The following is a 12,967-nucleotide window of genomic DNA, read 5'->3' on the forward strand; positions in this document are numbered from 1 at the left end:
GTAATCATGGTACACTTGTCTGTGTAAATGGTATATAAGTTCTAGAATAGAATATCTATAATAATAAAAACATAAAATCCTAATTAGACTGGACAGCCAAATGACCTTCCGGACATCATTCCGGATGTCCATCCAGATGAAGCAGCGGCAGCGAGAGCCGAGGCAGAGATAGTTAGGGGCGATTAGGCAGGCAGGCGAGCAGTTAGGGGCGATCAGGCAGGCAGGCAAGTGGTTAGGGGTGATCAGGCACACAAGCAGAGGTAGTTAGGGCCAATCAGACAGGCAGGTAGAGGGGATAGGGGCGATCAGGCAGGCAGGCAAGTGTTTAGGGGCGATCAGACAGGCAGGCAGAGAGGTTAGGGGTGATCAGACAGAGGGATGTCCGACTGCCGGTTTAGGCCCGATCCCTGCGGGCCTAAACCGGCAGTGTTGTAAATAATAATCAGTTAGATAAAAAACTACTCATAAAAGAATACAAACATCTAAACACTATATTATGAACCAGGGTAACATAAGAATATATATTGAGAGCCACTAATTTGCAGGATATTCTCCAATCGGGAGAAAAATGCTGAGTATTCTAACCAAACCAGATACATTACAACTGGGAATTCCACGAATATCTTTTTGGAACTTAGAGTTAATACTCTGTATTTTTCTTATTGGGGTTAAAATGTAAAAAAAAAAAAAAAATAGGAAATTGAGATACTGTTTTTTCTTCTTTTTTCAACATACTTTATTATTCTGCCTCCTTTTAGAGATCGGAATATGAGAATGTGCTTATGTCAGGATATTTTTATTGGATGTTAGCTTTGGGCCAAGCTCTTTATATGTATTTTATTTGAAAAGTAGACTGACTTTCGTTTATAGGTATTACAGTTGAATCGTGGTTACAAAAGCTAACATCTATAAAGAGATTTCTTTATTTTGGAAATTGAATATGCTCAATTGGTCCAGTATTAGCCTGTCACATTGCACCAGTATTTATTGAGTGACTTATGTATATATGTGCTGATTTTTTCAATCTCTGACTTGAATTTAAGAATGAAAAAATTAGAGAAGATATATAACTTGACAAAGTTATTTAGTAAGTAGTAGAGTTGCAATTTGAACCTAGGTTTTTCTTAGGTTTATATATTACAGAAATCTTACATTAATAACATTTTATTCTTTTTTAAAATATATTTTTATTGATTTTTTTATAGAGAGGAAAGGAGAGGGATAGTTTGAAACATCGATGTGAGAGAAACATCGATCAGCTGCCTCCTGCACACCCCCTACTGGGGATGTGCCTACAACCAAGGTATATGACCTTGGCCGGAATTGAACCTGAGACCCTTCAGTCAGCAGGCCGACGCTCTATCCACTGAGCCAAACCGGTTAGGGCACATTTTATTCTTTTTTTAAAACATTTTTAAAAATATATATCTTTATTGATTTCAGAGAGCAAGGCAGAGGGAAAGAGAGATAGAAGCATCAATGATGAGAGAGAATCACTGATTGACTGCTTCCTGCACATCTCCTACTGGGGATCAAGCCCGCAACCCAGGCATGTGCCCTTGACCAGAATCGAACCTGGGACCCTTCAGTCCGCAGGCTGACGCCCTATCCACTGAGCCAAACTAGTTAGGGCATAACATTTTATTCTTAATAAAAAAAGATCTCATACATGTAAAATGTATCAATTATTATTTGATACTACACTTGATCTTAGCCAAAAGACAGAGAAGCGATTAATTATTATTTGAGATGGGAGATATAGGAACCTTATAACTCAAGCTTTTACAAACATTGACTGCCATTATGTAAAAAACAAAACAAAAACAAAACGTAGATTTTTGCTTTATGAAAGAGGATATAAAATTAATTGTGATGTTATCTCTATAGCTGTAGAAAACTGCAGCATAGTAATCTTTTAGAACTGAGTGATATGCTTTGTTTATGACAAAAAATCTGTAAAATTGTGTACTGTTGTAGGAGTTACTCTATTTTTTATAATTACTGGCTGTGCAAATTGTATATGGGATAATACACATACATTACTAATTACAAATATATTTAAGTTTTTATTTCTTAAAGACTTGGTCCATGAAATGATATTTTGATGCAATAGCAGTTAGTTGCTTGCATTATGGTTTCTGAGTATTTTATAACTTAACACTACTGGATTTTTGGCCAGCTCTATGAAATGGCTTTGGTTTATATTTATTTTGTTACTTTTCTATTCCCAATCCAAAAAAAAGTTACTTTTCTTTTGGATGTCTTTTGTTTATTTAATTTGTTTTAAAATAGTACTTTTATAAGTAAATCTATATTATATTTTGGATTGATATAATAGGGAATGATGAGAACAATCATGTACTTTTACTGGGAGAAGCAAGTAATTAAAAATTTTTTTCTAAGCTAATATTTTGACAAGTGTGAATGCAAAATGCATTTATTGAGAGTAAAGAAGAATGCCATCATCAGAAGGAATAGGGTTGGATTTTTTTGTTTTGTTGTTTTCAAAATAAATGCAATTATTGACTGTGACTCCCTGACCTGGTTCCCTTGTACCATTTAAAACCCGAGTGATCATTTTAGTATAATATTGCTAACATCTTTTTTAAAAAGTTGAATCCTTCCTAGTAAGACTAGATCTAAAATATATTATTCTTTTATTTTATTTTATTTTATTTATTTATTAAGGGGATATAAGCTTTATCATAGCAAGTTTCTGGATTTACAGCATGCTTCCTTTGGCAAAATAATGAAATCTGTTTGCCACAAAGGTAAATTAGTATCTTTATTTTAATTTTTTTCCTTGGCCTCCTCTGATATGATTGATGCATCGTGTCTCCCTGCTGGAAGGAGATCTAATATTGAAGGAGACAGGTGCCACAAGGTTTATTTAGGACAACCTCTGTCAGTTTCAAAATGTCTGCCTCATATATGTTGAGCTCCTGCATTTCCTGCTTTAGAGCCTTGTGTTATGCCAACATTACTATCTGTGCTGCCTCAACTACAAATTGGATGAACAGCCCATGACACTTTTTCAATATTATTACATTAAACCAAGTGGATTTTGATTGATAACCTAATATTCAACTAATGCAAAACATCAATCATGGCAAGTATATTAATTATTTAATATTGCAGTCTAATTCAGAAATCGATGTGCTGCATGAGAGGAAGGGAAACTCATGGTTCCCAGAAGATTTAAGACAGGGAATGATTAAAAAAAAGACCTGCTGTACTCCTGTGTGTTAGTTCGATACAAATCTTTATTCATTTGCCAATAATCTCTTCCCATTTTCCACTTCAGGACCATTTTATCAGTTTTGAGACCTATAATTGAATTAAGTCTGCTTTCAGCACAGGGCAAAAGGAGTTGCACAAATATTGATGAAGTCATGACAGGGACAACCCAAGAGACAGACCACTAAAGAGGACAGGCCTTTAAAGAGGACCATTTGTTGCAAGATCCCTCTGTCAATGTCTTGGATCTTGCCTCTCTATTTTTAAAAATGTATTAAGACTTTTGGAACCACTATTAAGACTTCTATATTTATATATCTATTGTAATGACATATTTCTAAAGCACATTGTCATTTGTGGTGTACCTTCATGTACATTATCTTGCTGCTTTTTTCACTGTAACCTTAATGTGTTAGGTAAGGTAGGTTTTACAGAATCCACACATTATAGAAGAATAATCTGGGCTTTGGAGAAGTTGGCTTATTACCCAAGTTCTTGCAACTATTTTGTCAGGGCTTAAATTTGAGTGTGGGTCTTCTGCTTCTAGAACCAGGATTATATATCATGCTGTCTTGAATAATATTTATGTACTCATGATGCTTTTCTTTATCTGTATTGTTTTGAGATGGCCACCCTTTCTGTGTTTCTGCCCAAAGTAAAACTAAAGAAAACTGATTTCCTTGGAGAACTTGTTGAAAATTTGGTGTCCCAAACTATGATACTTATCTAAGCTTTATGAATATGCAAACCTGCTGGATATAAATGAAAATTTCTTAATGTATTGTATCTTTTATTAGAATGTTCTCCTTTTAATATCTCAAAAAATATTTTTGGGGGGATGGGAAGTAGCTTAAATATACTTTATCATTAAATTACCACTCCAGCTTTCTTTTGGTTCCTGTTTACCTTGTTATATCTCTTACTATCTCTTGTCTGGAAACCTTTCTGAATTTTTTTTGCTTTGTGGATTTTTTTGTATATGAGACATTGCTGAATTTTGTTTTTTACCCAATCTGAAAATCTTCTCTGGCATTTTAACTCCAGATTATTATGGGTGAATTTTCTTTAGTTTTCTTTTTAATCATTGATTGTTTAGATTACAATAATTACTATGTTCTATGCCACCCTTTATTATTTATCTTGTTGCTTTTCCTGAATTTATTTCTCATCTTAATGCATTATATTTTTCAGAATTTTGTTCAAATAGTGTCTTTGTGTGGGTAATTTTACGCTGAAATTTGTTTTCTATCAATTTAAATAATAGTTTATTTAGCTGTATATAAATTCATGCTCACGGTCCTTTTCCTTAAAAAAATTATTTTTATTGCGTTCAGAGAGGAAGGGAGAGGAAGCGAGAGATAGAAACATCAATGATGAGAGAGAATCATTGATCGCTGCCTCCTTCATGCCCCCTACTAGGGATGGAGCCTTTAACCTGGGCATATGCCTTGACCCGGAATCGAACTATGACCTTCTGGTTCATAGGTCAATGCTCAACCGCTGAGCCACACCACCTGGCCTCTTTTCCTTTAACATTTACTTTCTCTTAGAAGTCAATACTTTCTTGTTCAGCATTAGTATTGAGAAGTCTGATGTCAGTGTTATTCTTCCTTTATGGAGGGGTATGTTTTTTCTTTCTGGATGCTTTTAGACTTTTATCTTGATCTATAATAGTGTCATTACTCTTATATTATGCTTTGCTGAGTATTTTTCCTTAATTATCCTGTTCACTATTCTATTTAACCTTTCAATGTAAAGTTTGAATATTTCTGTACCTGGGAAATATTTGTCATTTCTTCAAATGTGTTTGTTTTTTTCTTCTCAAGTGTCTTTGCTTTCCTTCTAGGTTTTCCATTGCATAGATGTTTGCACATCTACTCTGTTCTTAATTTTATCTCTTATTTTTTCTTTTTTTTTCATCCCTTTCTTATGCTTTCTGGGAGAGTTCTTGTACCCAGTGTTCCAGCTCACTAATTCATTCTCAGTCTGTAGCTATTTTGCTTTCAATCCATTCTGTGAGTTTTTTCAAACTATTGTATTTATATTTAATTTCTAAAAATCTTTCTTTTCAATATGTTATTATATCAATATTATATTTTTGCTCAGTGTGTTCTATTTTCTCTGGATGAGGTTGCTCCATTGGTTATTTTTTCCAATCCCATGTTTACACACTTCAGAGATCTTAAATTTTTTTTTTATAGACTTCTCTTTCACTTCTTACAACATTAGCTGCCTTGGCTAGTAATTTTAATCTAAGAAGGGGAATAAAAGTCTGGGTTCTGGCTGATGCTCCTCCAGGTTAATTTAAAAATTATAGAGTCCAAAGCCTGGCATCAGTCAACTATTTTTTCATTTTTAACATTTATCTTTATTGTTGAAAGTATTACAGATGTCCCCATTTCTTCCCCATTGACCCCCCCCCCTTCACCCCATACCCAGCTACTTTTTCCATTGTGTCCTACTCCATCGAAAACAATACAACTTATAAACAAGGATTTATAGAAAAAGCCACATCAAGACTGGTAGGAAGGGCGAGGCACCAAAAAGGCTGGCCCTGCTCTCACAGGCAGTGGCTGAGATTCTCAGCTGCAACAGTTCCCTTTAAGAAATGTGGGGTCTCTACTATATCCAGGCCCCTCAGCCCAGAGTACAGAGCCATGAAGATGCTGTGAAAATCAGCAGGATTCTGTACACCAGGGAGAGAGAGGATTCTGTTAGAGACACAGGCACCCTTTTAAAGAGCCATGCACAAAATCCTTTTTTGCAACCACTTACCATGGGCTCCAGAGGAGGGAGGGTGGAGTGGAATATAGTCACATGAGGAGAGACTGGGGTTATTGGCTCTGGGGAGACAGCTGAAAGGACAGCCACCAGGATTCCTGAGTTGAGTTTCTCTCTCTCACTACCTACGCCATCTTTCTTGGGTGGAACAATCTCTTTCATATGGCATCAGCCTGGAGAAATGCAATAGCTCTACCCTCTGGATTTCCTGTTGCCTTACCCTATAGAGCTTGCGCCCTACTAAGGAGTCAGGTACCTGGCCTGGGCTGTAGAGAGGTCTGGGAAGACTCTAAGGGAGTGCCAATGAGTGAATTGTGTGGCTATGAGGCAAGGGCCATTCCCCCCACATTACTGTGAAACTGACTGGTGTCTTACCCTTGCAGGAGATATGCTAGCCCCACTCTTTGGGCTCCTGGCAGACCCACCCTCCCTACTCCTGGTGGCTCTGCCCTGCTGAGATCTGGGCAGAAACTAGGACAGACTGAGTTGTATGGGTCTAGGATGGGGGCCTTTTCTTCCATGCATGCCCTACCAGTACAGAGTTCTCCCTTTTACAAGGCCAAATCTTGGTCTATTAGGGCCTAATGAACTGTGCTGGTCTCATCCTGACCACTACCTGACACCCTACCCCTCCACAAAGGTGTGCAAGCACCCAGTGGGTAGCAGCTAGACTTGGTATACCCTGGAACATTTGCTGAGTGGCCTCTGCCAGCACTGGCATCGAGTTTGAACCTGTGTCATCCTGGTGAACACCACTCACTCCTACCTGGTGACTTACTGAGAACCTACCTCATGTAACTCAAGTACTTCCAGAGGCTCTTTCAGTGACTGAGCCTAAGTTAGCTGGCAGACACAGGAGAGGCAGATCTCAGGGTTTCTTGGGACTTTTGCTGACCTGCCTTGGTGCTAGAAAACGCCGGCCTTGGTGTACAGCTTGTTCCTTCCCACACACCCAGGCAGGCCCAACAGAGACAGCCACAAACTGGGGCTCACTTTGTGGCTCCAAACAGGTTGCTCAGGGCCAGTCACAGGCAGCTTCTAAGTGGGCCTGTACCAGAGTCCCTCCCAAGAGGCCCCAGAACAAACACACCCAGTGGCCAGGTTCAGACAACATCATAGCAGGATTTAATTAGCTTCACAAGTGGCATCGCCAAAGGGAGATCTAATCAGGCACCGGACTCTGCTGAGGCAAAATCTACTTAGTGTGGTCAGCATCTGCACAGCAGCTCATACACTGTGGTCGGGGTCGATCCTCAGAGTCAGCCAGCCTGAGTGTCGACCCTAAACACAAAGAAGCCAATAATAATCAATACTCAATTACAACAGGAGGGCCCACATAATGCACCCAAGGGACATTCCTAGAGCACCCAGCACAGGTGATCAAGGGGACTTTGCCACTGGTCCCACAGGATACCTCCTTCATAAGGTCATCCTACGAGAACCACCTAATACATAAAAAAACAAAGACAAAGAGGCAGCCAAAATGGGGAGACATGCTCCAAATGAAAGAATAGGAGAAATCTCCAGAAAAAGAGGTATATGAAATGGAGACAAGAAATTTATCAGATATAGAGTTCAAAGTAATGGTTATAAGGATGCTCAGGGAACTTAGTGAGAACTACAACAGCATGAAAAGGGACATAGAAAAAATGAAAAAGAACCAGTTGGAAATGAAGAATACTATTTCTGACATCAAGAATAAACTGGAAAAAACTAAAAAGTAGGTTGGATGAAGCAGAGAATCAAATCCGTAATTTAGAAGACAAGGTAGAAAAAACACCCAATAAGAGCAGCAATAAGAAAGAAGAATTAAAAAGAATGAGGATAGTTTAAAGGAATAAGGATAGTTTAACAACATCCACATCAGGAGAAGAGAGAGAGCAAGGAATAGAGAACCTATTTGAAGAAATAATGACCAAAAACTTCCCTAACCTGGTGAAGGAAAAAATATACACAGGTTCAGGAAACAGAGTTCCCAAACAAGATGAACCCAAAGAGGTCCACACCAAGATACATCATAATTAAAATGGCAAAGTTAAAGACAAAGAGACAATATTAAAAGCAGCACAAGAAAGATAGTTACCTACAATGGAGCTCCTATAAGATTTTCAGCTGATTTCTCAACAGAAACATTTTGAGCCAGAAGGAATTGTCATGAAATATTCAAAGTGATGAAAAGGAAGGACCTATAACCCAGATTACTTTACACAGCAAAGCTATCCATTACATACGGGGTAAAACCCATGTGCTGTATATACATTTGTAATTATGTATACGTAAAACAGTTTTAAACTGTAAAGATTTTTTTCAGTGTGTTTTCTGGAATTTTGCCACAACATACTGGCTTTGTATTTTATTTATCTTCCTGTCTAGTTATTGGCTTCAGATTCATGTAGAGTCCCCCTCGGCCTTTCAAAAAAAATAAATGTTCTTTAAGTCTTGAAAAGAATAAAATAAAATTGTTGGAGAAATAAAGAGTTTTCCAGACAAGAAAAAACTTAATGAGTTCATTGCTACCAAACCAGTACTACAAGAAATGTTAAAGGGTCTTCTTGAAGAAGAAAGAAAAATAGGAACATAGTTTAAAAAAATAAAGTGGCAATATATATGTATCTATCCATAATCACTTTAAACGTAAATGGCCTAAATGTTCCAATCAAAAGATATAGGGTAGCTGAATGAATAGGAAAACAAGACCCATATATGTGCTGTTGACAAAAGATCCACTCAGAACAAAAGAGTCACATAGACTGAAAGTTAAAGGATAGAAAAAGATATTTCATGCAAATGAAAATTTAAAAAAGCTGAAGTAGCAACACATATATCTGACAAAATAGACAGTAGTGAGTGAAGCCAGGTTACTAGTCTGTTATGTTGCTGTTGTCATTTTCCATGTGATGTAGCTTTGGAAATATAGCAGGGGGAATGAGTAAACAGGAGTGTAGTAAGATACCGTTGATTTTAAGAAGGGGTTTGACATGATCAAGCTTACATTTTAGAAAGATTTTGCTGTATTATGGCGAATGAATTGATGTGGTGCAAGGCAGGACCCATTTTTAACCATTAGGATGTTTTGTAGTAATCTGGGAGAGAAAAGATGAGACCAGTACTCTTTCTTAGTAACATCAGAGAGAAAACAAAAGACCTAAAATAAGGTAGTACCTGTGAAGATAAAAGTGATTAAATCTATATGGTAATTAAGGATGTTGAATAGCCAAGTCCCTGTGATTGAGTACATTTGTTTACAACTGGCAGTGAAGAAAAAAAGGCTTGTGTCAAGGATGATGCCTAGTTTTCTTTCAGGCATACCATTCTAAAAGCATATTTCCTAAATATCACTTAATTTAAAGAATCACTTTGAAGTATAGCAAAGCAATAGCCTAGCCAATCTTTTCTTTTTTTTAGGAATAGTTTCTTGTCCTTGATTCCAAAATGCAAACAGCTCAGAGAATTGATTTTCCTTAATTTTGTGGTAAACTCAGTTTACATCGAAACCTACCCTGAAATGAAGCTACTTATAGCCTTTGTTTATTCCACTCTGTGGAATATTTGTGTTTGTTTTAGAATTAATGTGTATAATGATGAGATGCTGCTTCGAGTCATGCTGTCAGCGTTGCGTGACATATAGTATATATACCTTATTACCTTTCTAAACTCCCAACTATTCTGATGAAGCATGTCTAGCCCCAGTGATTTCAGATAATTAATTAAGGACTTGTACTTTGAATCTGAACATTTTTTGCAATATTATTTTCTAATAAGAACCATTATGTGACAATGTAGCCATGAGGGAAATGATGTAGATGTGTATTATATAGAGCAAACTCCAAGATAGATTGCCAAGTGAAGGTACCAAAAACAGTGCTTTATAGTATGTTTCTGTTTGGGTTTAATAAAAAATAAAATTTAAAAAAATGCGAAGGAAGAAATACACATGTACATACATATAGAATTTTTTTAGAAAGACAAACAAAGGTAATATTAGTGATTGAGAGAATTGGGAGTCAGTGATAGGAGGAAGACAATTTCACTGTTGTGTGCACATACACATATTGCACTGTCAGATGTTTCACTATATACATTATTCTTTTTGTTTATATTTCAAATTACACAGATGATCATATGAGAATGTCCTTGCAAAAATTTGAAGTTTGCCTTCCAGATCCATTAAATGCATTATTTTGTAATAATATTAAAAATAATTATTTATGTAGCTATTAGCCTTTCTGACACCTTGTTTTTAATTTATGCCTATCATTGGTAATTAGGGCATCCAGAGAATGAGTTTTAGAAATCCTTACATTTTAAATGTTGAATACATGGTATGGTTAAGATTGCCAGAAGCAGAAAGTAGAGAGAGAATGGCTAAAGATAAGTGCTTTGCTAATCAGTAGATGTTGAAATTTATTCCCAATATGTCAGACTGGACAGTGAGAGCAAAGGTTGGAAGCCATGGGTTTGAAGGGAAATTTGGAAAGATTGAAAGATAGACAAAGGAAACAGAGAAGTATATAGGCAAAGAAAATTGAAATCAGAAATAAAGAGGAAAGAAATAAAGGACCTTCAGAGAAAGAAGAGGTGCGGGGAAAAGATTAAACATCGTGAATGCAACACTGTTTTGGTTGTTGAATTTCCATGAATATTTTCTGCAATGTGATAGAAGTATAACTTCATGTTAAAAAATAAGGGTTGGTGTTTATGATGGAATTAAAATACTACTTGATCAGGGTGAGAAAAGCCAAAAACCGTTTGTCACTAATAAATTAGTATACTCTGAAATCGGGATTAAAAAATTTAGCTATTTGCCACATTTCACCAAGTGTATATTTAAATTATGTTTGCTACTTGCACAGGTATTTTTATTTTTAATTCCATCAGCAGTGTTCTGTTTAAGTGAGGAGCAAGAAATTAAATACTAAAAATATGATATTTGATGTTTATGTTTTTTTGGTGATACTTTGTTTTTTAATATTTCAGTAGTCTTAGATCCTGATTTGTAGTGTGAACTAAGTTAATAAAATTAATGTCAACAAAAATGTGTTAAAATTTACTGTTTAACTCTGAAATTATGAGCATATTATTTAGGAGCATATTCTTTAATAAAAATGCAACCATTGCTGGACGAATATTTGATAAAGCAAATATAGTAAAATATCAATGTAGGATCTATATCGTGGATAGAACCTGTATGTTTGAACATTTTCATAATAAAAGTTGGAGAAAACAAACTAATGAGAGAAAACTAATGTGAAATAAATAGTAAATTAATAGTAAAATAATAATATACTTCTTTTTGTTGTGTGTTAACTTTGAAAAATCTGAAACATTCTTTTTGTTAGTGGAATACCAATTTAGTGGAAATATTAGTAGATATAAATTACTTATCTGTTTCCTTTTGATGTAAATTGTTTTGTCATTAAAAACAGTGTTATATGAACATTAGTAAAGATATATGAAAAACTTCTAAGGATTTATAAAACAGTTTTGAGGTAAATATAAATTATAGCAGACAAGGGTTTAGCAACTATTTAGAACTTTTATTCTTCTATTTTAGGGAATCTGGAAACATCAAAGCTGGATTAGAACATCTGGTAAGTTCTAATTTTCTCTTGAACATTTGCATCATCTTTGATATCTGCATTCCAAATGAACACTTTTGAATGAGCTTTGAATACCTTGTATTGAGAAAGTCAACCATTTCCCAAAGGGTCAGCTTACTGCTATTATGTGAAGGCACTTACATTTTCATTTATCTTGTTATTTCAAGGGAATTTAAATTTTTTCCGATTACTTTTTTTTTGATGTAGAGATGAAATAAAACGGATGACAATCCTTGGATTGATGATTGCTTTAATTATAAACAAAAATTGGTGTAGAATTTTTGGCATATCTTGATCTGACAAAAACAAGCTTGTGTTTTAAGAAAAACACAATCAAATATTGCATGCATAAATATGGTATGTTTTAGCAATTTAACGGCTTTGAAAGAAGTGCACAGCTTTGTTTTTCCTAATGTCTGCTTTATGAATAATGCATTGGTTTAAACTACATTCAGCTTAGAACGTAAAATAATTGAGATGCAAAATTTTTGGTTTAAGTAAACATTTTTAAAGCATAAGTGAAATTTAAACTGACTTTACATTAAAATATGTCCATTAATCAAAAAATTGGAAAAACTGTTGTATTGTAACAGGTCCAAAATTCATTGAGTTTACCACAATGAGTGTTGTTCATTACAACATTAAGTACTTCATTTAAACAGAACATTACAAAGTCATGCTCTGGTTTCTGGTCAAATCCAAATGTTGAATAATTAATGAGAGATTCTTTTGTAAATACACTCTAAGTACTTTTTTAATGTAAGACCTCATTCGTATATCATATTGTAGCTTTGTTAACGATTAATGTGCTTTTGGTCTTCTAAAAAAAAACAAACAGTAATAAGAGGCAGATTCATTCTGAGTTATAGTAGAGAGTTGTAAGGGATTTTTGGTTTTCCTTTCAATAGCTAAACAAACTAAGGAAACAGATTTTTGAAAAATTATCATAAAAGTTACAGGTAATTATTAAAGCAGGATATAATAACCTTGTTAGAAAATTTGAACTATATATTTGTCCAGATTAGAAGTAAATAAATAAAATTGTTATTCTCATTATTAAAAATGATATCCCAAGTCCTTGTTAATTACTTCATAGTGGTACATATATTTAGGATATGTAGACATCAGAATAAAAATGTTAATCTGCCTTGGCTCAGTGGATAGAGCATCGGCCTGCAGACTGAAAGGTCCCAGGTTCGATTCTGGTCAAGGGCATGTACCTTGGTTGCGGGTGCATCCCCAGTAGGGGGTGTGCAGGAGTCAGCTGATCGATGTTTCTCATCGATGTTTCTAACTCTCTATCCCTCTCCCTTCCTCTCTGTAAAAAATCAATAAAATATATTTTTTTT

General features: G+C 35.3%; 1 protein-coding gene across 1 annotated transcript in view; it reads left to right on the forward strand.

The window, feature by feature from the left end:
• RSRC1 (arginine/serine-rich coiled-coil 1) overlaps window positions 1-12,967 on the forward strand; it is a 335,473-nt gene that overhangs the window by 151,452 nt on the left and 171,054 nt on the right. Inside the window, exon 5 of the mRNA XM_005864118.2 lies at window positions 11,573-11,609. Coding sequence (XP_005864180.1) covers window positions 11,573-11,609 — 37 coding nt within the window. The remainder of the gene's footprint in view (window positions 1-11,572; window positions 11,610-12,967) is intronic.

Source organism: Myotis brandtii, unplaced genomic scaffold (assembly GCF_000412655.1).
Source record: "Myotis brandtii unplaced genomic scaffold, ASM41265v1 scaffold186, whole genome shotgun sequence".
NCBI lineage: Eukaryota > Metazoa > Chordata > Mammalia > Chiroptera > Vespertilionidae > Myotis > Myotis brandtii.